The sequence below is a fragment of the Sphaerodactylus townsendi genome, linkage group LG11 (genome assembly GCF_021028975.2).
Source record: "Sphaerodactylus townsendi isolate TG3544 linkage group LG11, MPM_Stown_v2.3, whole genome shotgun sequence".
Classification (NCBI taxonomy): domain Eukaryota; kingdom Metazoa; phylum Chordata; class Lepidosauria; order Squamata; family Sphaerodactylidae; genus Sphaerodactylus; species Sphaerodactylus townsendi.
In genome coordinates, this window is record NC_059435.1 from 41743035 (window position 1) to 41770214 (window position 27180).

General features: G+C 42.8%; 1 protein-coding gene across 1 annotated transcript; it reads right to left on the reverse strand.

Annotated features, from left to right (window-relative positions):
• Positions 1–4290: 4290 nt before the first annotated feature.
• On the reverse strand, positions 4291–26926 carry NPY (neuropeptide Y). Its single transcript, XM_048510482.1, has 5 exons — positions 26681–26926; positions 25096–25291; positions 19752–19803; positions 8678–8758; positions 4291–4764 (listed from the first exon to the last, which is right to left on the reverse strand). Exons 2-5 carry the CDS (start codon positions 25289–25291, stop codon positions 4740–4742), a joined length of 354 nt encoding a protein of 117 aa, XP_048366439.1. The 5' UTR covers positions 26681–26926; the 3' UTR covers positions 4291–4739.
• Positions 26927–27180: the final 254 nt, after the last annotated feature.

Here is a 27180-nt window from a genome sequence, read left to right on the forward strand (position 1 = left end):
CTTCCATCAACATGCTATATATCGTTGGATTTGGTTGAATACTCAACCTTTGTGCCATTTCTTCAAAACTGAGGAATAGTCAGGTTCTGACAGAACCCTGAAATGTGCCCTCTTCACACCTTGCAAAAATTCCATTGTGAAATTCCCCAGATATGGCAGGCACCATTGGCTTAAATGGTTTCAAAGAGGTTCATATAAATGGCAGCAACTGAGTACCAGAACATTTCAGGGTAGCAGTGCAGGAAAGCTGCTATCTTTGTGACCTTCCACAGCCATCTTGCTCAGCGTTGCTAGAAACAGAATCCTAGACTAAATTAATATTGATTTAAGCCAATAAAGCAATCCTCATGTTCCCATGACTGCACTAAAGAACGCAGTTCACATTAAGCCATTTGGCATTGCTAGATCAAGGCAAAAGCATGGATCACATGCTCAGCATTCCCAAGACTGTTGCTCTTGTTCATATTTTTTTTCTCCTAAAATGCTTTGTTTGGTTTTTGGAGTGGCCAGAATTTTTAGTACTAGTGGCTCCAACTTTGTGAAGTCTTTTAGTTGAACAAATGATGGAGCACATATTCCACAGAGAATTGCTTTATTGTTTCTCTTTATTGTCAATTGCACAACACAACATGCTTTACAGCCCTACAGATCTTAATTCACTTTGGCAGTCACCTGTGATGCATAAAATAAGGGATATCACACTAATATATTTTAGCACAGGGGTAGGGAACCTGCGGCTCTCCAGATGTTCAGGAACTACAATTCCCATCAGCCCCTACCAGCCAATTGGCCATGCTGACAGAGGCTGATGGGAATTGTAGTTCCTGAACATCTGGAGAGCCGCAGGTTCCCTACCCCTGTTTTAGCAGCTAAGAACTACGTTTTGTTTCATTTTGTAGGTGGCCAAATATCAGCCACTATATTTGATATGTTTCCCTCAGGGAAAAGAACTTCAGCACAATAATTAGTCTGAAACCTGTGTATAGATAATTGCTAGTAATAATCAAACATGGACACATTTCATGAGTGTACTCTGATGGGAAGATATTACTGGCTACCAAACAATTATGATGTATGTGATAATACATACAGGAACAAAAATTATTATCACATACATCTTTCATGCTGTTTCCTACATGGAAGTATTAATTTTGTAGGATACATATACTTGTGTGAACATCCTCCAAGATGTACAAACTTACACATTCTAGTCACATACACTATCAGGTTGATTGCTTGTTACAGTATTTACTCAAATGCAAAACTATTTTTTTCTCACAAGTATTCCATAAAATAAATAGGCTATCTTACACTCACATACAGGTTATAATTATATCTAACAATATTTTTTTGTAAGTGTATAACTTTTTAAGGGGGTTGTCTTGGATTCAGGGCTGTCTTTCTTTTGAGTAAAAGGGGGTAATATTGGCAGCATTCAACTTTTTCTATAACATAATTTCATAGGTATCTTCAGCAACCTACTAACCGGATGGTGGTAGTTCCTGTTTTTTGGGTTTTTCAAGTTTTTATTTAGGTCTGACCCCATTGTGTTAGGATGGAGACTCCCAACCTTCTTGGTTTTGCAGGAGGTTTTGGAATTTTGAGATATAACAATGGATACCATGACAAAATAGCTGCCATAGAGGCATAGTTAGGGGTTTTTCATTGGCTACTGATCTTACACTCTTTTAGGAGAATCATTACAAGACTAACAGATTCTCCTGAATTAGCCTCTTGACAAAACATGTAGGGCAATTTGGGAATATTAACTTATATATACATGAGTGTGAGTGTAAGATATATATATTTCCCAAATTGCCCTACATGTTTTGTCAAGAGGCTACTTCAGGAGAATCTGTTAGTCTTGTAATGGTTCTCCTAAATATATATATAAATATATATATTGGCCTTGGCTTATTTTTTTAAATCTCCTGTGACTGGTGAGGCTCTTTTATTTCTCCTTGTTATTTCACCCATTCTGGCCGATTCACAGATAAGGTGTTTTTTTAAAAAAAATTAAGGAGGCTGACTTTTCAGATTTGTTTGTTTTGCCAGGACACAAATAGGAAGAAGAAGTTGGTAATAGCATATCATTGCATGCACAAAAATTTGATTTTTGGTCTTAATGGGGGACCCAATTGCCCCAGTGCCACCCACATAATGTATAGGGCTAATTCTTGAATTACGGAGGCATGCAGGAGAATGAAGACAAAGTTAGTAGGGAAAAAGCCACATCATGAAGCTGTGCTCATTCTGACAAACCATTCACAGTGTTCCTATTACCACATTTGGTTTCCATTAGCCCAGCCCAGACTGTTGCTCCACCTTACCTTTCTTTCCCTATGACTGCAGAAACTGATGTATCACTAACCAAGCCAATGAAGGGCAGAAGACCAGGGTCAGCGAAAGCATTCAGGAATTCATAGGGGAGTGTATGGGTGTTTAAAGATGAAATATATGTCGGGAGACAACATTATGAAAGGGGAGCGTGTTGATGAGGAGCATTTTCTAAAAGCTGTTATTTACCATGGGTGTATAAGTTGGCTAACTCTCCCGAATGACCTGCTTTGCACTAGTTTTGAGTTCTCTGCCACAGACCATCATTGGGACCCAAGGGCCTGAGTGTTTGACTTCTTGAAAATTAGAAAGTTTTACATAATGGTTTCTAAGTTCTGTGTCTTCTAATAATGCATTATAATGCCTATATGATGAAGGCTGGGTTTAATTGCTTGAATTGTATACTTTTTCATTTTTGCATCATGCTTGTCATGAGCCAGTCCCTGGATGATGAGGGCTCTGACGTGGAGCCGGAAGACACCGTGGATCCAGAAGTGACTCCTTGTGAGGAGATGCAGGCAACAGAGCCAACCCAAGACCTGCCCTGCCAGCTGAGGCAGAGCCAGCTTCAAGCCCTTCCTTGCCAACCAAGGCAGAGCCTGATGCCGTGCAGCTGTGACAGCCAACTCAGGAGCCTCAGATGAGCAGAATAACAAGTCAGCTGCACAAAGGAGACAAAGACAGAGGCTGCAACTACAGTGTAAAAGGAGAAGTGCCCATATTGTTGCTCAGTATGGCAGAAGGCTCTGTAAGCTAGAGACGTTTGCATCTGAAAAGGACTAAGTCTCCACAGTAGCTTGGCCCCATTAGCAGGGGTCTCCTACTTAAGCCCTGCCTTGGGCTTGGTTCGGCCTAGATGCAATGAGACTGCTTCCTGGTAAGCTCCATGTACCATGTACCTTTGAACTACAGTATGGCTCTTAGCCTGCATGCCTATGCTTTGACTCTGGACTGTCTGACTTCACGTTGCTTTCCCAGCCTAAGCCTTTGACTCCTTGAGCTGCCTTGAATACCACCCTTTGCAGGTTTGCTCGACTGCCTGCCCCTCGCTCTTTAGCAAGGCCACAGCAAGCTTGAGCGAATATAGTCAAGTTTAGAATATGTACAGATCAGCTGTATTGGCTTGGTAAAACATACAGATGCGTTGCTCTTTAAAAGAAGATTAGTGAACACATGGAATGGCTGTGCTTCTTGGATGAACAGAGAATTTTCTGTCTTCATACCACCTGACTTTTTTCTCTGGCCATGAATAGCTGGATTCTGCTCCAATACAAGCATGATCAAGACCCTCTCCTCTAAGTTCAATACAATGGCTCCATCCTTTGACTTCTTGACTGGTTGTGTGTTTCCTGAACCCTCTGGCCCTGTGCCCAGGTACTACATGCCTGCCATTCATCCATTCAGAGTTGGCAGCTGCATGGGGTGGTCATTTGAAACTAGTTTTTATTAGTCTTCATGGTTTAGCATAAATTAGAAGAAGAAGAGTTTGGATTTATATCCCCCCTTTCTCAACTGCAGGAGACTCAAAGGGGCTGACAGTCTCCTTGCCCTTCCCCCTCACAACAAACACCCTGTGAGGTGGGTGGGGCTGAGAGAGCTCCAAAGAGCTGTGACTAGCCCAAGGTCACCCAGCTGGCCTGCGTGGGAGTGCACAGGCTAATCTGAATTCCCCAGATAAGCCTCCACAGCTCAGGCGGCAGAGCTGGGAATCAAACCCGGTTCCTCCAGATTAGATCCACGAGCTCTTAACCTCCTTTGCCACTGCGTAGGGGACCCCTGCTATATATTCTCATCACAGCACATGGAAATTTAGTCCACACCAAATAATAATTCTCACATTAGACATAACCTCCTACGCCATTAGTGGTGCATCATATTCACATTTCAAATTCTCAAAATGCTATTAGTGCAAATGTTATCTAGCAATAAAATAATAATCTATACGCTAATTAGTAAAATATGCACGTTCCACACAGTTTTATTTTTTATGGGCAATAATCATCATGAAACAAATAACTTGCTAAGAATCAAATATTAAAAGTCAGCCCAAAAGGCCAGATAAAACGTCAAATGGGTGCCACTTCGAACAGTTATTGAGTCGGTGCTATATTCATGCTGCTTTAGCCTAAAAGGAGATTGAACCTCAATTTGAATATAGCGCAAAACAAGCTTTTACCCATTATCGTTACTGGCCTTTCCCCCTCTAATTTAAAATGTTACCATTTAGAGTACACAAGTGATTTATTTAAATAAACATATGTACAAGAATAATGAAAGAAAGAAAAACTACAGAATTCAGTACAATGATTGCATGCACTGGGAGCTGAATCTCTGACCAGTCTTCTATCAATGAGTGATGGACTGAAACTAGGGAAAAGACTGAAGATGGGGGGTAGTTTCCATCACCACATTGTAGGATCTTCAAACCTGTAATGAATTAGGAAGGGGGAGAAAAAGACCATAATGGTGAATAAGAGAATCAAAGAGATTTTTAAGTAATTTATGTGGCAGAGGTCCCCAACATGGTCCCCTGGGTGCCATGGCCTTCACTGAAACCTCATAAGAACATAGAACATAAGAACTAGCCTGCTGGATCAGACCGGAGTCCATCTAGTCCAGCACTCTGCTACTCGCAGTGGCCCACCAGGTGCCTTTGGGAGCTCACATGCAGGATGTGAAAGCAATGGCCTGCTGCTGCTGCTGCTGCTCCTGAGCACCTGGTCTGCTAATGCATTTGCAATCTGAGATCAAGGAGGATCAAGATTGGTAGCCATAGATCGACTTCTCCTCCATAAATTTGTCCAAGCCCTTTTTAAAACTACCAAGCCCTTTTTAAAGCTAAACCTCCCTTGGTACGTGCCAAGCATTTTTAGATTGTGAGCAGTGGGGTCAAGTGGGGCTTTTGCCCAGCAAGGCTTCTGACATGGCATTGGAAATTTGATTGGTTGTTCAATTTTTAAAAAATGTTGCTTTGGCAGCAGCTGCCAGCCTGCCACCACTACACCAAGATCTTCACAGTGTAATGGAAGGTAAGCTGCAGCAGCCATTTTACGGTTGGCCCTGCTTTCTGCAGCAGCCATTTGGTGGAAGCCATTTTGTACTTGTGCCCACCATGCTGTGTCCGCAGGCTAAAAAATGTTGGGGACCCCTGCTATATATTCTCATCACAGCACAAGGAAAATTCAGTCCACACTAAATAATAATTCTCACGTTAGACATAAAGCCTGCATTAGCTAGGTTTTTTAATCCATAGCAATCATAAAACAAGGAGAGAATTCACACCAATTTATTCTCATGAAATTCATACTTCACCTGAACATGTAATTCTACATATGGTGGGCACAACATAAGCCCTCCATGTAAACATGATATATGGCCTGTACATATATGTAACCTGCATCAATATACACACACATGTAACATACATCCAAAACAAAGGCACAACAGAAGGCAAAAGCAATATAATAACAGAATGAACTGAAATACACAAGAAGGCACAGGAGAACAGGTAAGTCTCATAATGCGCAACACTGCAAGGTGAGTGTACAGAAAATTGAGATTCTCCATTATGATGGGATTTTTCATGTAAGAGAATCTTATGTGGTAGATTCTTCAAGGCCATAGGTGTTTCAAACAAGGTTAATAATGGGATAATGTGGGTTAATAATGTTAATAATAAGGTTAATAATGGGATAACTGGCCTGAACTACATTATCCCATTATTAACCTCCCAGAGGACAGAATAAGAATTCAAAATAACCACAACAGATTACAGAGTTGGGCCAAAATTAACAAAATGAATTTCAACAGGGAGAAGTGTAAGGTACTACACAAAGGCAGAAAAAATGAAATGCACAGATATAAGATGGTGCTTGGCAGATGCTGAATCTCAGCAATGTTCCCACTGTAGTACTCTAAGCGGCTGCTCAGCTCATTTAGGCAGTAAACCAGCCTAGCACACAAAACAGTGTGGATAGACAACTGCTCCTCTGTTAAGGTGTGTGGGGAGATTCTAAACAATCTAAGACCAGGGTATCTTTGCCCAAATGCATCTGCCAATTAGCTGAGGTCATTATGGGAATCCTTTCTTTGGTTGCCTCATGGACATTAATCTGCTGGAGAGAGGGCCTTTTCTGAATTGGTGTTCCAATTAGAAAACTCCCTCCAAAGGGGTGTTCACCTGACTCCATTCTTGCCAAAATTCAGGTGCCATGAGAAGTCTCCTATCCAGATTATTTTACTTTTGGGAAGCTAACCTCGCCCCATGTGCCTAGTTCTCTAAGAGAGGGTTAATAGTTTGCGACAACTTCCTTTTCCTTTTTTAAAAATGCTTTTGCGAATTTACATTTGCTGTTGTATTAGTGCTTCTGATTTGTTTTCTGTGTCTTTTTTCTTGAACATCCATTTGGGCTTATCAGATAAGTGGCATATAATATTTATGAATGCAATGTAATAAACACATGCCAGAGTATTACATGCTGGAAATTATAATGATTGCAGAGAATCAAAGCTGAATCTGAAAACTTACAACTCCAAAAGAATGCATAACAAAATGAGAAAGCATTTCTGCAATATTGTATCATGCTGACTCTAGTTGACTGCACATTGCTTTGAATGTTGCTGTACTGAAAATGGGAACTGTCATTTTGAAAGCAGTGAGAGCTGTTGCAGAAGGATGTTAAACTAATGGCTAACATTTATTATATTTATCTTAGGAAAAAGACATTTTAATATTTCATTAAGCAATAAGGCAGCCATTTACCACCATCAACCTTTGACCCTTATCTCCAACTCCCACTCTGATTCAAAAATCATTGTGAGTCTCAGACTCTGGAGTCAGAAAACACAGATACCCAACTCACTGGACTTAATTTGTGCCAAGGCTTCGCCAGAGGGCCTTGTACGATATGTCAGAAATCAGTCCTGGAATATATAACTAGGAAGAGATGAGAGATTCCTTAGCTGGATACATTTCTCTCACTGTTTGAGTGACAAAGGTCTAGTTCACGCAACGAACAAGGTGGAAAAATTGGTCCTGGATTATACCACTTTTGACTGCAGGATGGCAAGTGCATGAGGGAGTGTTCCCTTGCACAAAAACATGTTTCCCATAGAAAACAGTCAAAGATAGGAGTTGGCTTACACATTTCTAGGGCTGCCAACTCTAGGCTGAGACATTCCTGGAGATTTGTGAGTACAATCTGGAAAGAGCAGGGATTGGGGGACAGAGGGACCTGAGTGGGGTATGATTAAAAGTCATGCTAAAAATCTCTTGCCATGGAGATATTGGAAAGTGAAAGCAGGGCTTGAGGAATCAGGTGTGTACAAGAAATCTTGCTGCAATGGACATTCACCCTCATCACACAAGCAAGTACATTGGGCATAATTGGCCATAAAGATCTCCAGGTCATTGTTTTACTCTTTTTGTAGTAGAACTTCATTTTGTATCCCACTCTGCTTCAAAATGTCCACAAAATGTGTCCCCCCACCCCACCCCTGGGAATGCAGAAAGCTATAGCAGGAAGGGGGGAAGGCAAGTTCTCTCACAGTCCTTTGGATTCACCCTAATACTTGCCTGCTTCTGAAAAGGTGTGTGGCATTTTAAATTTGAGATGAAAAAGAGTAGAAAGAAGTCTGACTTTGATTTAACCTACAGATGCAATCTAGCTCATTGTAATCTAGCACAAGATCTACAACACTGGAATGAAATGAAAAAGAATTAAACATGTTTAGCCTCAGCAATATCTAACCTGCATTTATTCACCTAAAACTGTGTGTTAAAAAAGAATTTGTTCTAATTAGCAAACATTTAGTTCATATAAATGCAATACAATTGCATTTAGTTCATATAATTGCAATACTATTACAAAGTGGAAATTATCTACGTCATCTCATTGGTCACTTTGCTGTAGCTGTCTTGTTCACTTTGAAAACTTAAGTTTTGGAAGTCACTGAAATGCAGTATAGAAATTAGATTTCACACCACAGATCCAGACTGGGATGTGCTGTTTGAGGCAGCTAACATTTCTCAAAATAAAATTTAAATTTTATTTTTATAAGCATACTGAAAATGGTTAGCATAGATTAAAATGTTAAACATAGGGTGGAATCTCCCTAAAATTTATGTCGATGCAAGGGGAGGCAATTTTTGCCAGTCCTCTTTCCAGTGGCAGACCTCAGCTTCTTCCCCAAATTATTCCTGTGGGACCCAGTGAGAGGAAGGTATGTGTGAAGGGAAGTCATGCTTCTGAAGAAGGAAATCCTTCCAACCACCGAATCTGCAGGGAAAATCCAAACCACATCATTGAAAAGTATAATCATAAAATACTTTGATATTTACCTTGATCTAGGAATATTTTCTGTGCTTTCCCGCAACAAGAGATCAGAAATCAGTGTGTCCGGGCTGGATCGTTTTCCATACCTGTCAGTTGAGTTTTAAAAATTAGTTTAAATCTGTGATTGTTCCATCTTTTCATATACAGGACAACTAAAAGTCAGGCAGCCAAATGCTTTATGAAGTATTATCCTTCACTCACTCAAAGTATTTTCAGATGTTCTGTTTTTATGTAAGTTCAGTCGGATATTCACTGTGAACCTCCTGAATATAGGATCTGTACTAATAACTAGTTATTTGTGACATGGTCACAAAATTTAATAAGCATTGGTTCTATTTTACCTGTGTCACAATCAAGAAAATGATCCAAATTAGTCTTATGTGGCTAGGGTTGGGTAATCTGACAGTAGTGTTTGAGGATAAGAGGAAGCTCAGAGGAGATGTGAAGCCACTCTGCAATTTCTCTGCAATTTCTCTTTCCCCTAAATCCTATGGTATGTGATATAGCTGCAGGGTATGCGATGAACTCCTGCAGAAGTGCAGGGGTCTCTCTTGTCCTTTGCCCTAATACAAGTCTATTGCATGCCCTGCAATATCTACAGAGGAACCACAAAACGCAGCATTCAGACTTGTATTAAGGAGCACAAAAGACACTGTCAGCTTAACCATCCTTAAAAATCTGCAGTAGCAGAACATGTTCTAAACAAAACTAGACATAACATTCTATTTTAAAACACTGAAATTCTGGACAATTCGGAAGGTTACTATATCAGACTGCACAGGGAGGCCACTGAAATGCACAAACACCAAGACAACTTCAACAAGAAAGAGACTCTGAGAATTAACAAAGCTTGGCTACCAGTACTTAAAAATACCAGAATTAAAGGACAAGGGCATGCAAAATTCATAGACAATGGACTCCACCCAGACACAGGATTTGCATTCACCAATACTGATGCTGCAGGGAATGCAAATGTGACTACAAATGTAAATGGACTGATAACCCCACTCGCAATACTATGCATTCAACCACACCTTTGCATAACAAGTTCCACCCAAACACTTAATGATTGGTTCCCCACCCTGGGACATGGACAATATATTCCCCACTAAATATTCTCTTCTTACTAGACACAGTGTGTAACAGACACCTCTGAAGATGCCAGTCACAGATGCAGGCGAAACGTTAGGAACAAGATGTACAAGAATGGCCTTGCATAGTATACGAACATAAGAACAGCACTGCTGCATCAGACTAGTGGTTCCTCTAGTCCAGCATCCTGCTTCACACAGTGACCTAACAGTTACCCTGCATGGGCAAACAACAGGAGATGGAGGCCAAGGTCTTTCCCTGATGTTCAGAAGTTTGTTGCTTCTGCATGTGGAATTTCCCATTAACCACAATGACTAGTTTTCCATGAAGAAGACCAAATTTCCATGAAGTTTATTAAAGGAACTGTCCAAATGTTTACCTCCAGCCATGACACCAGGGTACCAATCACTTTTAGGCAAGACAGTGCCAGAGCAGGGTGCAGAAAACAAGCTCCAGGGGGTATTCTATATTTTAATATATTAATATTAGTTTGACCCATGATGAGAATTTTAGTCTTACTAATCTTTAGAGGATAATGAATGCAGTACTTTTAAGATTTGTTGTGCCGGCTGACAGGCTACAATGAAAGAACTTTAATCAAAACTGTATGGGACCCAAAGAAACATGCAAGCCATGTAACACACACTCCTCTGCTGTGTCTGGAACTACGAGAGGCAGAGGCAGTGGTGCAACTCACTTGCAGCTGAAGACCATGGCTACAGACAAGCTTGTGAGTTGGGCCATTGGAGGTGGGGGGATATGCTTTAACAGAGTGCTACAGAGTGTTGGCACTGGAGTGGGAGCTCCTGCCGAGCCCACTGAGATAAAAACTGAGATTGAGGCTCAGACTGGAATAGTAGAGATGAGCAGGACACCAGGTTTTTTTAGAGGCTAATACCCTTCAGCTATCAACCCCAACTGTGAGCTGGGACTTGGAGCCAAGGGATATCATTCCCATAGGCTGAAACAGTGAACTGTTAATGGCCTCAAAGATCTCCTGCAACCTCACAGAATACTTTGGCAATGGGAGTTTTGGATCATTGCCATAATTAGCTGCTGTTATTACTTAGAATCATAGAATCATAAAGTTGGAAGAGACCCCAAGAGCCATCAAGTCCAACCCCCTGCAATGCAGGCAGGGGGACATGGGAATACCCATGTCCCCAGGCTCACATATTTTGGTCATGTGACTGACATGTAACCCAGCCACCTGCCGTGGTGCCTCACCCCTCGTTCGACCTCCCTACAGCCCAGCTTCTGCCCTCCCCAGAGCCTGGGGAGAGCAAAAGCTGGCATCCAGGCCAGGGACATGCTTTTAAAAGCATGGAGGCTGGGGGCAGGGCTGCACCCACAGCCTGCACATAGGGTGGGCTCAGGGGGTTTGGCCCCATCCCCAGCCGCCACCCTTGGCCTCCGTGCTTTTAAAAACACATCCCTGGCCTTGAGGCTGGCTTCTGTCCTCCCCAGGCCCTGGTGAGTGCAGGAGCTGGGCTTCAGGAATGCGGGGTGGAGGGCAGCAGTGCTCCACTCTCCTGAACTTCCTGCAGCTTGACTTCTACCCTCCCCAGAGCCTGGGGAGAGCAGAAGCCGGCCTGCCGACCAGGGATGTCCTTTTAAAAGCACAGAGGCTGGGGGCAGGGGCTGGGGGCATGGCAGGGCAGGGCAGGGGCTGGGGGCATGGACCTGCCCCCTGAGCCCCGCCCCGGCCTCCGTGCCTTAAAAAACCATGTTTTCCAGCTTTCAGGCCTGCACGGAGGGTGGGGGTGAGTTAGGGTGCCATTTGCCCCCTATATGCCTCTGAATGCAGGAACACATAATCAAAGTAGCACAAACTGCAACCTTGCCTGTGAGTCTAGAGGGGGCTGGTTCACATATACGTTTGCAAAGGCTTGGACCACTTGGAGGAAACCGGCTTGACTTGACTTTTCTGATGCCCAAGGAATCTGACAGCTATTGACCATGTTACATCTACATTAGGACTACAAATTACAGAGTGTGACTCCCTCTGATGACTAATGAGGATTTAACATCTACCTGTTATATTAAAGTGACTCATTACATCAAAGTGACTCATTACATCAGAGACACATATTACAAACAGCTTGATGAAGGGGAAAAAAACAAAACAAAAATCAATACTCCTGTGCAGACTCTGGTAGGCATGGTACTGCTATATTCTGTGCACAAGTGTTTAATGTACACTAAATTAGGGAAGTCGATAGGGCTAATAACCTTAGTTTTCTAGTCCATTGGTTGAATGGCCTAGCTGAAGACTGGAAGTGACTGCCAGACAGCTGCCAGAACACCGGAATCCAATGGGTTCAGAGATTTATTGTTGCGCTACATTTGTGCACTTAATTAGTGGATAGGGATTAGTGTAGTTGCTAGGGATTTGTGTATTGTATTTGTATTGAGATTAGTAATGTATAGGCTGTTGCTGTAGGACGGGGGAGACTGCTGTACCATCTAAAAGGCCAATATGAGGCCAGGGGTTCCACTGCGAAACATCAGTTCCTCTTCAGCGTCTAATCATCCTGAACAAAGGTAATGTATATTTATAGTGAGTTTTGCCGGTGGCCACTGATGCACTTGTCCTCCATGGATTTTTCTAACCATTTAAACACACTCATGACCACTAGGATACGTTTCTAGTCAGCAAAGTTATTTTTTAAAAATATGGGTTTTATATCGTGATAGAATAAGCAAAAGATAAAGGAACACACATCATATTCAGCTAACCAGATTATGTCTCAATAATTCTCCATTTCAGAAAGACAAAGTATCAATTTCAAGAGAAGATGTTGAAGACAACCAGCTACATCATTAAATCTCCCCACAGAGTGATTTAATGAAGCATGACACTGAACACAAATGTTCTAGCTGGTGCGATCAGAGATTGGTTTCTGCTTCCTTTCTTCCGCGTATTTAGATACAGCCTGAGCTTCAACTGTAGAGTGAGTTAATATCCTTAAAGAAAATGCCTGGGCTTTGTATATTAGTTTACCAAATTAAAAATCTGATTTTGCAGCCCATTATGAGTCAAAATCCTTGCCGAAGTCAATTAATAGTACTTCTGGATGCTGTCTCTTATAATAAAGATGAGACTCAGCTGCAGTAAATATAATGGAATTCCAGCAAAATTGCTACCCACTCATGCTTCATTGCCATAAACCAGGACTCCAATTAAAGAAAAAAAATCAGCTCTAACATCATGAGACTGAGTTGCTTTGTTAGTTTGTGAGTCTCACTTTAAAGAATTTCTCAATAAAATTTATCTTTTTAATGGATGAAGATTGGATTCTTTGTTTGTCTTGTTCTGAAAACTTGAATTAATAGCTTTTGTTATGATGCATTTAATCTCTGGTTAGTACTCCATGGAAAAAAAATTAAGATTTGATAGGGCTGCTGTGTAGGTATTCCGATGGCCATCTTCCTTGTGTAGTAACTGCAGTCATCCAATAATATCCTGGGGGGTCCAAAACTTTTATTGCAAAGTAACTCGACATAACATGCTCTCCTCAGTTCTAAAAAGCAGAAACTCTTATGCAATGTGATCATCACTGTGTGGATTGATTCTTAACAGGTCTCTTTTGTATCTACATCCTGAATGAGGTAAAAAAAGTTGTTTACTTCTTTTGACCTACTATTCCTGTAACAGCGGATGAACTAATGTTCTATTATAAGAATTTTTTTGATGGGGTTGAAGATCTTGTTGTGTGAACTGGCAGAATATCAAACTAATTCTTAAATGGAGCCATAAAATCCCTCACACTAGAGCACTCCAGGAATCCCTAGAGCATGACAGTTAAATAACTGATTATGTCTGGGAAGGTAGGCAGCCATGTTGGTCCACACCAAAATCAAAAAATCAGAGCCATGTCATAATTTTTGTTATTTATTCAGGTTTGTACTTTTTTTAAACACTTGGCCTGATGAAGAGTTCAGAGGCTTGTGTAACCCCCATGCCCAGAATGGGTTGGCCCAGAATGGGTTGACCCAGTAAGGGGTGGAGACTCAGAGCAGCAAGAGGCTGCAGGAGAGAGCTCTTTGGAGAAGACAAGGGTACCAGACTCGGACCTTGATTTCTATAAGCCCTTAACACCTTTTTAAGGTAACTGAAATATTGTTGGGAACTACTGGGAAGGTAGTTGTTGTTTTTGCTATGTTGTAAATGTTGGAGTTTATTGTTTCAGGGTTTTCTTTTGTGGTTGTAATGGGTGAGAGTTCTCCTGGAGACCTTCATCATGTTGCAACCTGTTCATCAAGCCCTTGGAGTCTTCAGGAGCCAGCCCACTTGCAAAGAAGAATTTGGACTTGGCAATATCAGTAGACTGTAAATAGAAGGACTTGAAATGCAACCTGAACAGGACCTTGAATTGTAACGTTAAATGTTGATGTTTTAAAAGTGTTAATTGTAAAGAAAAGTAAACCATTTTGTTGTTTAAAAATTGTTGTTGCAACTCATTCCAAGTACTGCCCCACAGAACCCACAAGCTGAGGTTACACTTGCAGACTGTAATGTGTTATATCAGTTGACATAAATGATGAGTACCCTGACTTGGCTTGTCGAGGACAGCCTGAACTCATCAACTCTCAGAAGTTAAGCAGGGTCAGCCCTAACCAGTATTTGGATGCAAGACCAATACCAGTGCTGTAGTGCAAACGTAGGCAATGGCAAACCACCTCTAAATGTTTCTTACCTTGAAAACCACATGGGATTGCCATAATTCAGCTACAGCTTGACAGGAAAAAAAAAGTTAAGTGCACTCCAAACTCTACACATGTCTAAATGAATTTTGTACTTGTGGCATGTTCATGATCACTAAAAATGCAGAAGGAGAAGCAAGATCTCCTGCTGTCCTTGCCTACTGGTCTCCACATGTTTAGGCCGAGAGCCTAAGCATGTACAAGTCATATCAATCTGCAGTTTTTCTGCATGATCTGTCCCCTTCCCTTTTGTGTGTACATGGGCTTGTTTGAATATTGATTAAACTTTTGCACTAGGACTGGAGAGAGACATAAGATCAAAATCCCCATTCTCCATGAAATTCACTGAGAGGTCTTGGGCTAATCACTCTCTCATTAGCATATCCTTCCTGCCCTGTAATAAATAGATGACTGTGTGGTGCTCAAGGGCAAGCTTCATGGATGTGAACCACTAAACCTCCCATGTATTCATTCAATACACTAATATATGAACCAAGTTTTTGAGTTCACAACCAATGTAGAAAGCAAGATCATGCTGGACATCCAGCTTCTACTCATGTCCATTTCAGTATCTCCAATAGGAGGAGGCAGGAAGAAGGAAAATTACCAACAGGCATATGGAGAGCTGTCAGCTCCCTCCTCCCCGCCCCGACCACCAGGATTGGACCTTGGGGTGCAGGTAGGGTTACCAGATTCAGGTTGTGAAATTCATAGAAATTTGGAAATGCAGAGTGGGGAGGATAGGGACCTCTGTGGGGAACACAGAGTCCACCTCCAAAACAGCCATGGAAAAGTATTTCTGTAGTCTAAAGATGAGCTTTAATTCTGGGGGATGCTATTCCCCAGATCCCCCCTGGGGGCTGGCATCCCTAGTCTTATGAGGGACCAGGAGGGGCTAGACCTTTCTTCTCTCCAGCTGGAAAAACAGGGGGAGGAGGGAATGTGGAAGGGTACAGAGGGTGAGACCTTTTCCTTCTTCAGCCACTCCTCCTCTTCTCCAAGAGGAGATATGGGAGGCAGAAGGGTTGAATCTCTACTCTAGTTTGCTTCCAAATCTTTTGCATCTAGTTTCCCCCCAAATTATTCTTTCGTTGAGATAATTTACATCAAAATTTAATTGTCTTACTTCACTACATAAGAAATAATGCAAGGAGCAGATAAAACAGCTTGGTGTGATTAAATCCCATCTGGATTACAATTTCTAGGAATACAGGAGAGGCATTGCACCCTGCTCTCTGAGGGATTTTCATCCATCACACTTAAATTAGATTTTGCTTTTCATGTTTTGCCATGCAAATGTCAAACCTACACTAGCTATAATGTGTACTTTGCTTTAAAATGGTTATCTCATACTTTTCCCCTAGATTATTACAACCATTTACCTTTGATAGAACTGGTGAAAGAAAGGCTAAAAACGCTCACCATATCAATTCAAACATGGTCTCTAGTGTATATTGTGCGTGAGACACATGTCAGTCTTGTACCTGTTATGCTATTAATTCTTCCCTCTTTAGATCAGTGATCCTCAAGTTTTTTTAGCCTACTTTCAAAATTCTGAGAGATAGTGCATACCGGTAGTAAGTGCCATCCCAAAACCTAAGGACACCAGAGGATAAGAGAGAGAAAGGGGGATACAAAGAAATGAAAGAAAGCTCAGAGGGGAAGTAGGACAACGACTAGGGAATTAAAAAAAGGAAAGCTGGAATGGGGAATGAAGCATACTGATTAAGGAAACCCTGACTAAGGAAAGCCTCCTGATTCTCCAATGGCCAAAGTGCTATCACAGCCATGGAAAACTTTCATTTGAATAAGGGCAGCCAGTAACAAGCCATGCCCACTTTCTGAAAAGCTAAGTAGATACCAGGGGAAACACTGGTGAGTGCCATACAGGGGCAGATTGGCCAATAAAACCATCAGGAAAAGTCCAGGGGGCAATGATTTGGCACCCTGCCCTGGGCAGGATCACCCCAAGTCCAGGCAAGCAGCAGTAGCCCTCATCCATTGTGGCTGGGACTAGTCACTGCAACTGCTGGTGCCAAGCCAGCCTTGCCAGTCTGGAGCAGCAGCAGCTACAGAAAATGCCAAGCAGCCCCAGCCACCCAAAAACATCTGCTGCCACCACAAGCTCCAGCTGACCCAGCCTTGCTGGGGTAGCAGCCACCATGGCACGCCTGTTAATCCTCTGTTCTTTCCTTTGTTGAGGAGGCAGGAATGAGCTGGGGGGTGGGGTAGTGAGGCCCTCTCTGGGACTGTTTTTGCTTCCAGTCTAATACTGATGCAATTGTGCCCAGAGGCATCACACTGGGGCACCCTGCTCTACGACTTGATCCTATACAAATTATTTGGCTCCACTGAAATTAATTGCATTTACTTCTAAATGCAGGTATTAGTCTGGAGGGCAGGGGGAAGAGTTAAAATATTTGCTACATGTCATATAACCAAACAGCATCTGAAATAACAAACTCCCATGTGATTTATCCAAGTAAGCATGTGTTCATGAAGAACAACTTTGTTTGATGGCCTATATTTGATTAGCCTTTTCAGTTTTTATTATTTATTTTATTGCTGGCAGTAAGTTTTCCGTTTGGTAAGGCATCTTCTAACAAGAAGATACAATCATCTACCCTTCTAATTCAATTTCTTGGAATGTAAGTGTACAGGGCCAATGAAAACCTTATTATAACTATCTCATCTAATTTGAATAGTAAATCAATTAGGGGATGAGCAAAAAACTGAACTATGTTGTAATGACTTCTGAGGACTAAATGACACATCTAATAATAGTCTGGCTGGGCTCAGTTATTTTGGCATGTAAGTGAGGAGATGGTCTTCATATTTTCAATTTTAATGTTAATTCAGGAGTTAACTGTATGCAAGAACTTGTCTTGCCCATCACAGTATTATGGTTATATATTCTTTCCCCCAAACACTAATTCCTACTCAACTTTTATTATAAAATCATATTATGGGAGAGCCCAATGGGGGGGACCAAATGGGCTGTGGGAGCAGCACTGGGCTCTGCTGATGTATTTTCCCCCTCCTCTAGTTTAAGAGGCACCCCCACAAGTGGAGAGAACAAAGACACTGGCATCTGGGCACTCCACAGCTCTTCACATTGGGCATACATTTCCTTCAAGTTTGATCCTTGGTTATGCACACATTTTTGCCCTCTCCAGCAGTCACCTTGCCCTCAGAATAGAGAATCCCTTCTGCTTCTGAAACCTCTGGAATTGTGACTTTTTTTCTCCCTTCAGTGGGAAAGTGAAGGAGCACCATATGAGTTATGTTTTCTTTGGATTTTCTCACTCCTCCCCACTTTCCCCCACCCAAAACACAGCATTTCCTCCCACTCTTCGAGCCACCATTTCAGGAGAATCAGAGGGGCTTCTTTTCTTTTAATTTTAATTCTGCAGGTCTGTCACAGGACCGATAGACCTTATAACACCTGCCATATGTGTGTGATCTCACATGCAATGGAGATATCAATGCCTACAGTGCAGTGTGAGTAAGGTCAGTGCCAAACAATGCCTGGCAAACAAGAATGGGAAAAATCCTATCCTAGCTCATATCTCTTTAAGCAGATGTATTCTGATCCAGGGATGATTTATACCATTACAATGAAGATCCAGGTGCAAACCCAGCCGAGTGGATTGTACATGAGCTGTAGCTGACTAATCTGTTTCTTCTGAATAGCCTCAAGTGAGGTACTTGTTCATAGAAACACAGCATTATTTACATTGGCTTCAATTCACCCTTTCAATTGTTGAACTATATTAAAAACAAAAAATCCAATAATCTCTGGCAGTGCCTTTTGTCATCTTAAAAGCAAATATTATCTCAGCCCAAACTGCACAAAATGATTAAAAAACAAGCTTACCACATTTGGTACTAAAACTTAAAAGATTAGGGTTTAAATACATGTGAAAAAAAAGGGTAACCTTGAAATATGAATCCCAAATGTAGCATCAATCAACGAGCGTAAGGGCCACTTTCTCGAATAACTATTTCCCTACACAGACATTAAGTCTGTGCCCTCATGTTCTGTTCAGCAAACAAATGTTCTATTCAGACATTTCACCTTTTTCCAACCCTGAAAGTATGTCAACTTTCTGAGCAATTGAAATCCACATAAGGCTCCCGGTTCAGCATTCTCTTAGGGGTGTGTTTTTGCCAGCCAAAAGGACTGCATGCTTCTAGCTTGGAACTCAATCACAAACTATCCCAAATTGTGGTCATGAGTTTATCCTAAATACAAAACCTGCAGTTGCATAATATTTAGAAGAAGTTTATTTTTTGCATCATACACCTGTTAGCAGCTTCTTGTGTTTTACAGCATAATGACTTCAAGAACACAATATGATCTAAAAGGTCCCTGGTTCTAACCTCTCCTCTACCACTAACTCATTTAATGCCACTCAGCTTCAACCCCCTCATCTATAATGCAGAGATAATTACACTGGCTTATTCTCTAGCACTGTTATAAGGATTACAAGATTAACCATGGGCAGCACTTTGGACACTGAAAGCACCATGTAAGTGCTAAGTGTGATTTTTTTTATCAGAGGGTTGCTTCGCCTTTTCTTGAGCAGCCTGGATTTCATTAGGCTGAAGGCTGGCAGAAACAACAGATCTGTAGAAATGGAATCACCTCCCTTCTAGCATTTCTCTCAAGCTGTCAATGTTTCTTAATCTAGGAAGCACATTGTCTGGGCTAAGAATGTTTCCTGTTGTCAGCTTCTTGCGATAGCTTTAGAACTGAAGAAGAAGAGGAAACATGTACAATGAGGGGTCAAGTAGCATAAGTAAGAAGGAATGATATGTCACTACTCTGGACTATCTGTCCCAAGGTGGGGGACTACCACTAGCAACTGCAAACCACAAAACAAGAGGTCCCAAAAGAAACAAAGGAATATGAAAAAGAGCCATGTGTGTATTAGAATAACATAGACAATTTTTAAAAACACAAAAAATAAACAGCGTGTGCACACACACACACAAATAATAATTTTCCATATCCTTCCTTCCTTCCTTTTGCTTTCTTACCTCTTTTTTCAGAGATCCTCATTTGGATTTTGCCTTCCTCGTTGATCCTGTTGGTCCATCTGAAGCAGAACCAAGTAACTCAGGAACTGGGACTTCCCTTGAACAGTTTGCATTGGGTTTACTGATTCAGCCTGACTGATGCTTTTGAAACGTTCTACCATAGCAGTGGTGATGTCAGGCCTCCCAGACACCTTCAAGCAGTCAGCCCAGCCTGCACTGTTACTCGCTTTTTCTTACCCATTACACTGCAGGTAGAAAGGATTTGAGAACTGCACTCCATATTTTGGAGCTGCAAATAAAGAAACCTGTCTCTAGTCTGATTTTCCATACTCACAGACCCTCATTTATCAGGAGTAGCTGTCTCCTTTTGCTGCAAGGGACTGGTAGTTGTGGCACCTTTGTACTCAACAGATTTATGGCAGCTTTTGTAGTGCACAAGTTCTACTCAGGGAAAGCTTATGTCATTACAAATATGTTATTCTTTAAGACTTCTTTTGTTACTAAGCACTACTTTTCTATCCTGTGCAAATAACTGGTTGATATATCAGCCTTTTAATATTATTCAGATAAGTTAGGAGACTTTGGCCATGCCACTGCTTTTTGATCAGGTGCCCAAGTATGGTTACATTCTGAATGTTACTTTTGTCACAATCAATAGGGTTTTCAAGGTAAATGTTCAGAGGTGGTCTGCCACTGCTTGTCACTGCATAGCAGCCGGGGGCTTCCTTGGTGGTCTCCCATCCAAATATTAACCACAGACTATTCTGCTTAGTTTCTGAAGTCTGATAAGAGCAGGCTGGCCTTGGCTATCCAGGTCAGGGTTTTGCAACACTACTCAGCAGGAAGACATACACACAATGGCAAGTTGGCTGCCAGTACAGACTCACAGTTTAGCACTAGGAGAAAAGTGTGGTAACATCATCTGGAGGCTTTGTCCAGTTTGAGATGTCTGGTTCAGGCATTGTACAGACTTAGTCTTTACTTCTCAGTTGGGGGGAGTTGGAAAATGAATATCGGATAAATGGTTCCAATCCTAGATAATCTGCTAGCCTTTAGTAGGGCATATCTGGCAGGACGCTGTAACCTATTTGTCTGCTCACATCCACCAAGAGATGTATTGATTTTCTCAAATCTCACAACACGAATTATAAACAAGGTTAATGATCAAAGTTTTCTTCCTCCCACTCTTGAACGAGAGATGTTTCAGGCGTGAACAAAATAACAAAAAAGGTGATTTTCTTTTTTGCTAACATTTTACTAACTCTACAGTAGCAATCAAGAATTATTGTATTTCACCCAGTTCCTGTACAATTCCTCATTATTTAGTTCTCATGAAAAAACAAGGTAGCCTTTTGCGAGAGGAGACAGTCCCCCCCAATTCTAGTGGCACGTGTCCCATCTTCCGCAGCAGCTGCTTCGAAGGGGAGAACTTTATTCTTCCCCAAAGGATTACCAGAGCCCCCCTTCCCAGGTTTGGGCTATCTACTTGGACTCAATCTTAGCTAAATATGCTTTGGCAGCCATTTTAGCAGCTAGCAATGCCATGCTTTGGAGAAGGAAAGGTCAAGGTGCTCCTCAGGTTACGCTAATGAGAAACCAAAACGTTGGGTGGGAGACCAATTCACTTACGGGGCATCTACAAGCCTACCTATTGCGGGGGGGGGGGGGTTGAAAAGCCAGGCGTCTATCAAGATCTATTTGTAAATTCAAGCAGTAAGGTCAAGTCTTCCTGTGCACAAAATCTAACTAGTAGCACTCAACCAGGTGGGCTTAATGATTTTTACTGACTCTGTCCAAATTTTTCCTCCCACCCGATTTAGGCATGGGTGAAACCTCCACCATGCTGTCCACTCTGTCAAGATACAATCATAACCCCCCACCCCACCCCTTTCTAATTCAATCATAGTCAGAAAACCCACAGATTCTCATCCTGGATTCACCCTGAATTCCTGGATTTTGTAATGATTTCTCTGATATTCTTTTGTGTGGGCCCCTAAAACTACTGCTGTTTTGCCAGACAAAATCAAGCAGTCTCACAGAGGTCGCACTTTCCACTCTTCTGGAATCAACAAACTTTCTCACTGCTTCCTGGGGACCTTTGAAAGTTCTGTCCAAAGTCCTCTCACCTGAATCTCTGGATCATCTGAACAGACAGTGAGCTCTCTACCCAGCTCAGCAAACTGAGGACAGGTTCACTTCTATTCTATTCATGCCTTTTCAGTTGAAAACTCTCCATTTTGTTTCTTCATATCTTTCCTTCTCCGGACTGTTTCCACACAAATTATTCCCTGTGAGTCCAGTTCTTTAAAACTTTCAGGCTTTGGTCAGCTATCCAGACTTCTCTGGACTGCTTTCATTGTAGGTTCAGGGATTTTGCTTGGATTCCCTGCTTTTCCAGGATATGCTTTCCCCTCAATTTCAGTGCTGGAAATCATCTGATGGTGGGCCTTAGCCCTAGAAGTGTTCAGCTATCTTCAACCACAGCCTGATGGAACTCTCTGTCAATTCAGACCTGGGTCTTGAGGGATTTAGTTCAATTCCTCAGGTTTTCTAAGATGTTCCATCAGACTTATGATTGAGCAGTGGCGTAGCACCAACAGGACAGGGGGCATGACACCCTGGGTGTCGGTGCAGCATGGGCGTGGCTGGAGCGTGAGGGGTGTGGCAGAGGCATTCCGGGGGGGCAGTGCTGCAGCAGGGGCGCGGGGCGCACGCATGCCCCTGGCGCAGTTCCTCCTCACTCCGCCCCTGTGATTGAGGCATCAACAGTTACACCACTGCTAGTCTCCTCACCTTTTCCTACCTGTTATCTGTTATCTACTGCTACTATGTGATCAAGTTGGGTTGGGTAGGCTCAATGCTGTTAGGTTCATCCTCTAGGTCTGCTCAACCCAGGAAGGTACAATAACGTTATATCATCGTTTATATGTCTAGAGGTATATTTTTGTACATATTTTATATTGTAAGCCACCCTTAGCCCATCTTTGCAAAGAAAGGGCAGGTTATAAATTCAATAAAATAAAATGAAATTGTTTTGGTCAATTTCTACTCATTGGGTTGCTAGTGAGGAAGTCTTAGACCCTCAGGTATTTTGTTCTGACAATTCCTGAGTACCACCCCTATGTCATGTTGGCCCTACCTCTCCTTCCCCATCTTTCGCACTCAGGCCTCCCCCCACCCTTCCTCCAAAGTAGCCGTTGTTAGGAAAATGTTTGGTTTTCCCAATTTAATTTTTAAGTACACAGTAATTGCATTATTTCACTGCTTTTGTTGAGCTCAATTATTTCACAGCAGTGAAGGTGTACCTTTTGGATCTCAGCCTGAAAAGTATATTGCTGGTGGTGTATGGCCTGCTTTTAAAAGTTGGATACATCCTTTGAAATCACTGGTTGGTTTGCCTTTACAAGCAGAGGGAGGCTGTCCAGGTTTATGGTGAAGATTTACCGTTGTCTGTCTGCCTTGTTTGAAAATGTTTCATAAAGCAACAGCTCCCCACCCACCAGTTTTCATTGGACATTTATATTGCCCCCTCTTTTTTTTGCCAAAGGCATGCAATAACATTATTGCATCTGCACAAAAAAAGGGGGGAGCAAGAGCATTGTGCCACTGATGACACTAAGTGCCTTCCATGGGAAATCTCAATATTTGGAAGAGGTGGAGGATATAGAAGCTCCGATTTGAACCCATGGCTGTGAGTTCAGCTGAAAAAGTCTGCTGTGGGGAACAACAGCAGCCCACTCAGACCTGTGGCTTCTGATCTTGCTGCAAAGTAGAATAAAGCTGTGTGTGTCTCTCACACACTCATTTCTTCTGGCCTTGACTGCTGCAAAATTCCCACTGGGTCAGAGGCTTGGCTCTCTCTTATTTCCTCTTTCTCTGCTCTCAAGCAATTCTTCATATGCATGCCCCTCTGAACACAATGACTGCACTATTCTTATGCTTGAGCATTTTTTCAGTTGCTGGATTTCTATATTTCCACCAATAAATTCTAAACCTTGCTTTAGAAAAGACCTGGTTGTTTCGTGGCTACTGGTAGCCTATCAGAGCTTCCTTAGCCACTTTCCAGGTAAAGATCCCTAAATCACATGTTCTCCCCCACTCCCCTTTAATCGGTGAGTGTGTCAGTCTTCCAAGCTAGCCAAGCAATGGAAGCGGAAACAGCTTTCCCCTTGACACTGAGCTTAATTCTCCCAAACAAGTTCTGGTTCTGAGCAAGTGTCCCAAAACCAAGTTAGAGAGTGCACATGTGTAACACATGAAAGGAAGCATGTGTAACAAAAGTAGAGTGCATCCATCAGCATATAGTACTGTGTGTTTGAAGTATCGATATTGACAAAGTGTCTTCCTCTGCAGCAAGTCTGGTTTGTCAGTTTATCCTGACTCTCAATGGAAGAGAAAATTCTCTAACTTCCCTTCGTTTTATTTTCAAACTTTCAAAATAATATTTTATTTTCAAACTTTCAAAATGATGTCACCAGAGCGCCTAGAAAAGTTGGAATTATGTATGTTCACCAACAATGTAATTGATCACTGCTCCATCTCAGGTGAAAAAATAGTGCTGTAGTCAGTTCACACCGGGAAAGTTCATACAGTAAAAATGGCGATGTTAAAAATTCATGATAATCATTGCTGGATTCCAGGGGCTCACTAATGAGCATATGAAATCAATGCCAGAAACAACAGCTCAGATGGAAACACCTAAAGTTCTATGCATTTTCTGTGCTTTTATTGCACAGAAGAGAGAACCGGTTTTCCTGTTATTGTGAGAGTCAGCGTGGTGTATTCATACATCTTGGGATTTTATGCTATCTTTGTGCTATAGAAAGCCAATCCAGTTGCAAATGACTGCTATAGCACAACAATAGCACCATTTCCAGCAACATGTGGACGCAGTACTTGAGACATTCCCCCACTCCCCACTCTCAGCCTAACAGGGTAGCTGTAAAGGACAAAATTGGGCAGGGACTCACAGGCATTATCCTGGGCATTTGGAAGAAGTATAGGATTTTTTTAAAAAAAATCTAGCAAATAAATAAATAAAACCACATTGCTGGCAAGACTGAAGCTAGAAGACTTGTACACAATTGAGCTGAATGTAATGACTATGGCTCAATACAATACAATTTTTTAAAATGTATAAGTGAATTTGAGTTTCTTTTCCTTGCAAGATTACAAGCTCTCCAGGGAGGATGGTCAGTTTCATTCTATATAGCTACTACCCATGCATACATACCCAGGTTCAGTTTAAACTATCAGACAGTAGGCGATAGGAAAGATCTCCATCTAAAATCAGGGAGACGCACTGCCAGTCTGAACAGACAATACCAACATGGCTGGACCAAGGGTCTGATTCCAAATAAGGCAGCTCATGTGCATAGCTGCATTTGCATATATGTTAATGACTCTTGAAGACAGAACAGAGTGTGAGTCACATTGTTAGCCTGTGATTCTTAGCACTTTGGAGAAAGAGGGATAAGAAGGACCTTCAGAAATTTTAAAAAAAGGGCTTCCATTGCAGGATACAACCTTTACCCAAGCCTGCCCCCCCGCAGAATGTGGAAGCTCTTCTCCCAGGACCTACCTCTGCCGGTAGGATGGAGGGGTTGGATGTACGCCTCCTCAGTCAATGGCCAGTATCTGGCCATATCCTCTGCAGGCGCATCCTCTCCAGGACTGTCCGGTTTGGATGGATATGCTTCTGCCAGCGTCCCAAGACAGATCAGAAGGCACAGGGCAAGCGTCATCACTGACAGCCACAATCGCATGGTCCCCTGCATCTGTAGGACACAGCGAAGGATTTCTCATCACAATTCTTTAAAATATAGTGGGAGCACTTGCCCCTCGTTTTCAGAAAGTGCCCCTGAATCGCAGCACTGTCCCAAATGAAGTCTGGCCAAAGGTTTACAGAGCAATCCCAAACACAGTTGCACCCTTCTAAGTCCTTCTGAAGACTATGGACTTAGAATGGCAGACCTCTGTTGAAGACTAATGCTGCTAATTTCTTAAGGATGTCATCTGCCACAGACATAGCAGCAAAGTATCCTTGGCCGTGATTTCTTTAACAAAAGGACCCAGTTTCTCAACAGCATCGAATCCTGTCATCCCTTGAAAACCCAGGAATCTAATGCCACCAGGCAGTTGTGGGATTCAAATAATTTAACAACTGGTTGTTTACAAGCACCATTTTAACGACCGGTTCTGCTGAATCCCACCCCTGCCACCAGGGCTATTCTGGCTACTGAATGGAGAGAGACAAATACTCTGTTCATGTTCTAAGGCTCAGAATCGGTGTTCAAAGCAAGCTCAACCCCATTTCCCCTGCTTTCAGAATCAGCATCAGAATTTTTCATAATTCAACTTCCAGGAGGACTATAAATAACATAAATAGATAAAAATAAAAGGCTTTGTGGAGTGTGTATTGCTCTTCTGCTTCTACTTAGGGAAAAATAGTTCCATGAAGCTTAAAAGTGTGTATACTCTTTACACAAAGAGAAAAGGCTCCAGTAAACCGATTTTCCTTGATATATCTACACTTGACATACACTCATACACAAAGTCCTTCCAGATCTTGCCCGTGGGGCATTTTTTCAGAAGTCACCCCAAAGATTTCTGTTACTTTTTCCAATTACATTTTGAAAATCCCACTGAACTCCCTTTGGAGGAGGGAGATTGCATTTGTAAATAGCAGAGGAAAAGAGCAGAAGTAGAAAGGCATTGGTAAGGTTTACGTTTGTCATCTCGATTGGTGAGATTAAAGCCTTTTTTCCCCCAGAAGGACCTAGGTCGTGAAGAGGACACCGATCCCTGAAAAGCCAGGAAGGGGAAAGTCCCTTTTGGTAACGGAATCTCTTAGGAAGGGCTTGTCCGAGAACGGAGCTGCTAAACTTCACTTCTCCGTTGGGCTCAGCGTGTGTGTGTGTCTGTGGCGCTGCCTTTACTCGGAAGTAAGTCCGATGGAACTCCGCGGGAGTTCACAGCCAAAGTTGACGCCTGTCTGCCTGGAGGCTGAAGGCCAGACCCTGCAGGAGGCATCGTCCTAAAGGGGCCAAGAAAGGAAGGCGAGGGAAGCAGCGGGTGCCAAAGGACGCGCGGATCGCGCAGCGCACCCCGCAGCCCATGACCGGGTGCTGGAAGGCGGCGGAGGGCCGGGGCAGGAGGCGGCTTACCTCGCGTGCGGTCGTGGTGGCGCTCCTGTCCGGGGATCTGCTGCTGCTGCCGCCGCGTCCTCGGGAGGGATCGGCTCTCCAGTGTGGGGCTGCGCGCTGCGGCGAGGTGTTTTATGGCTTTCCCAGCAGGCAGGAGGGGCCTCGGGCGATCACGCTTCCCCGACTCCAGCGGCGCCCCCACCCCACCCCCCAATTCCCCGCCCGCGCCTTGCCCCGGGATTGGCATCAGCCGCTGCTCCGTCGCTTGACGCTGATATGGGGGGAGAGGAGAGCGGCTGAGCCTTCGTCAGCCAGACGCCCCGTCCCCCTCCCCTGACAAGTTTTTCAACAAAGAAGCAGCTGAAACCTGGCGGGTCCCCCCTCCCCCTCGAAGCCCTCCACCAATTCTCCCGCGGGCAAGCTCGCCTCCGATTCCTGCTCCCTGACCCCATCCAAGCCCCCCAAGCCAAGAAGATCTTCTGGGGACATATTGGGGCTCTGTTAACAAGGGACTGGGGGGA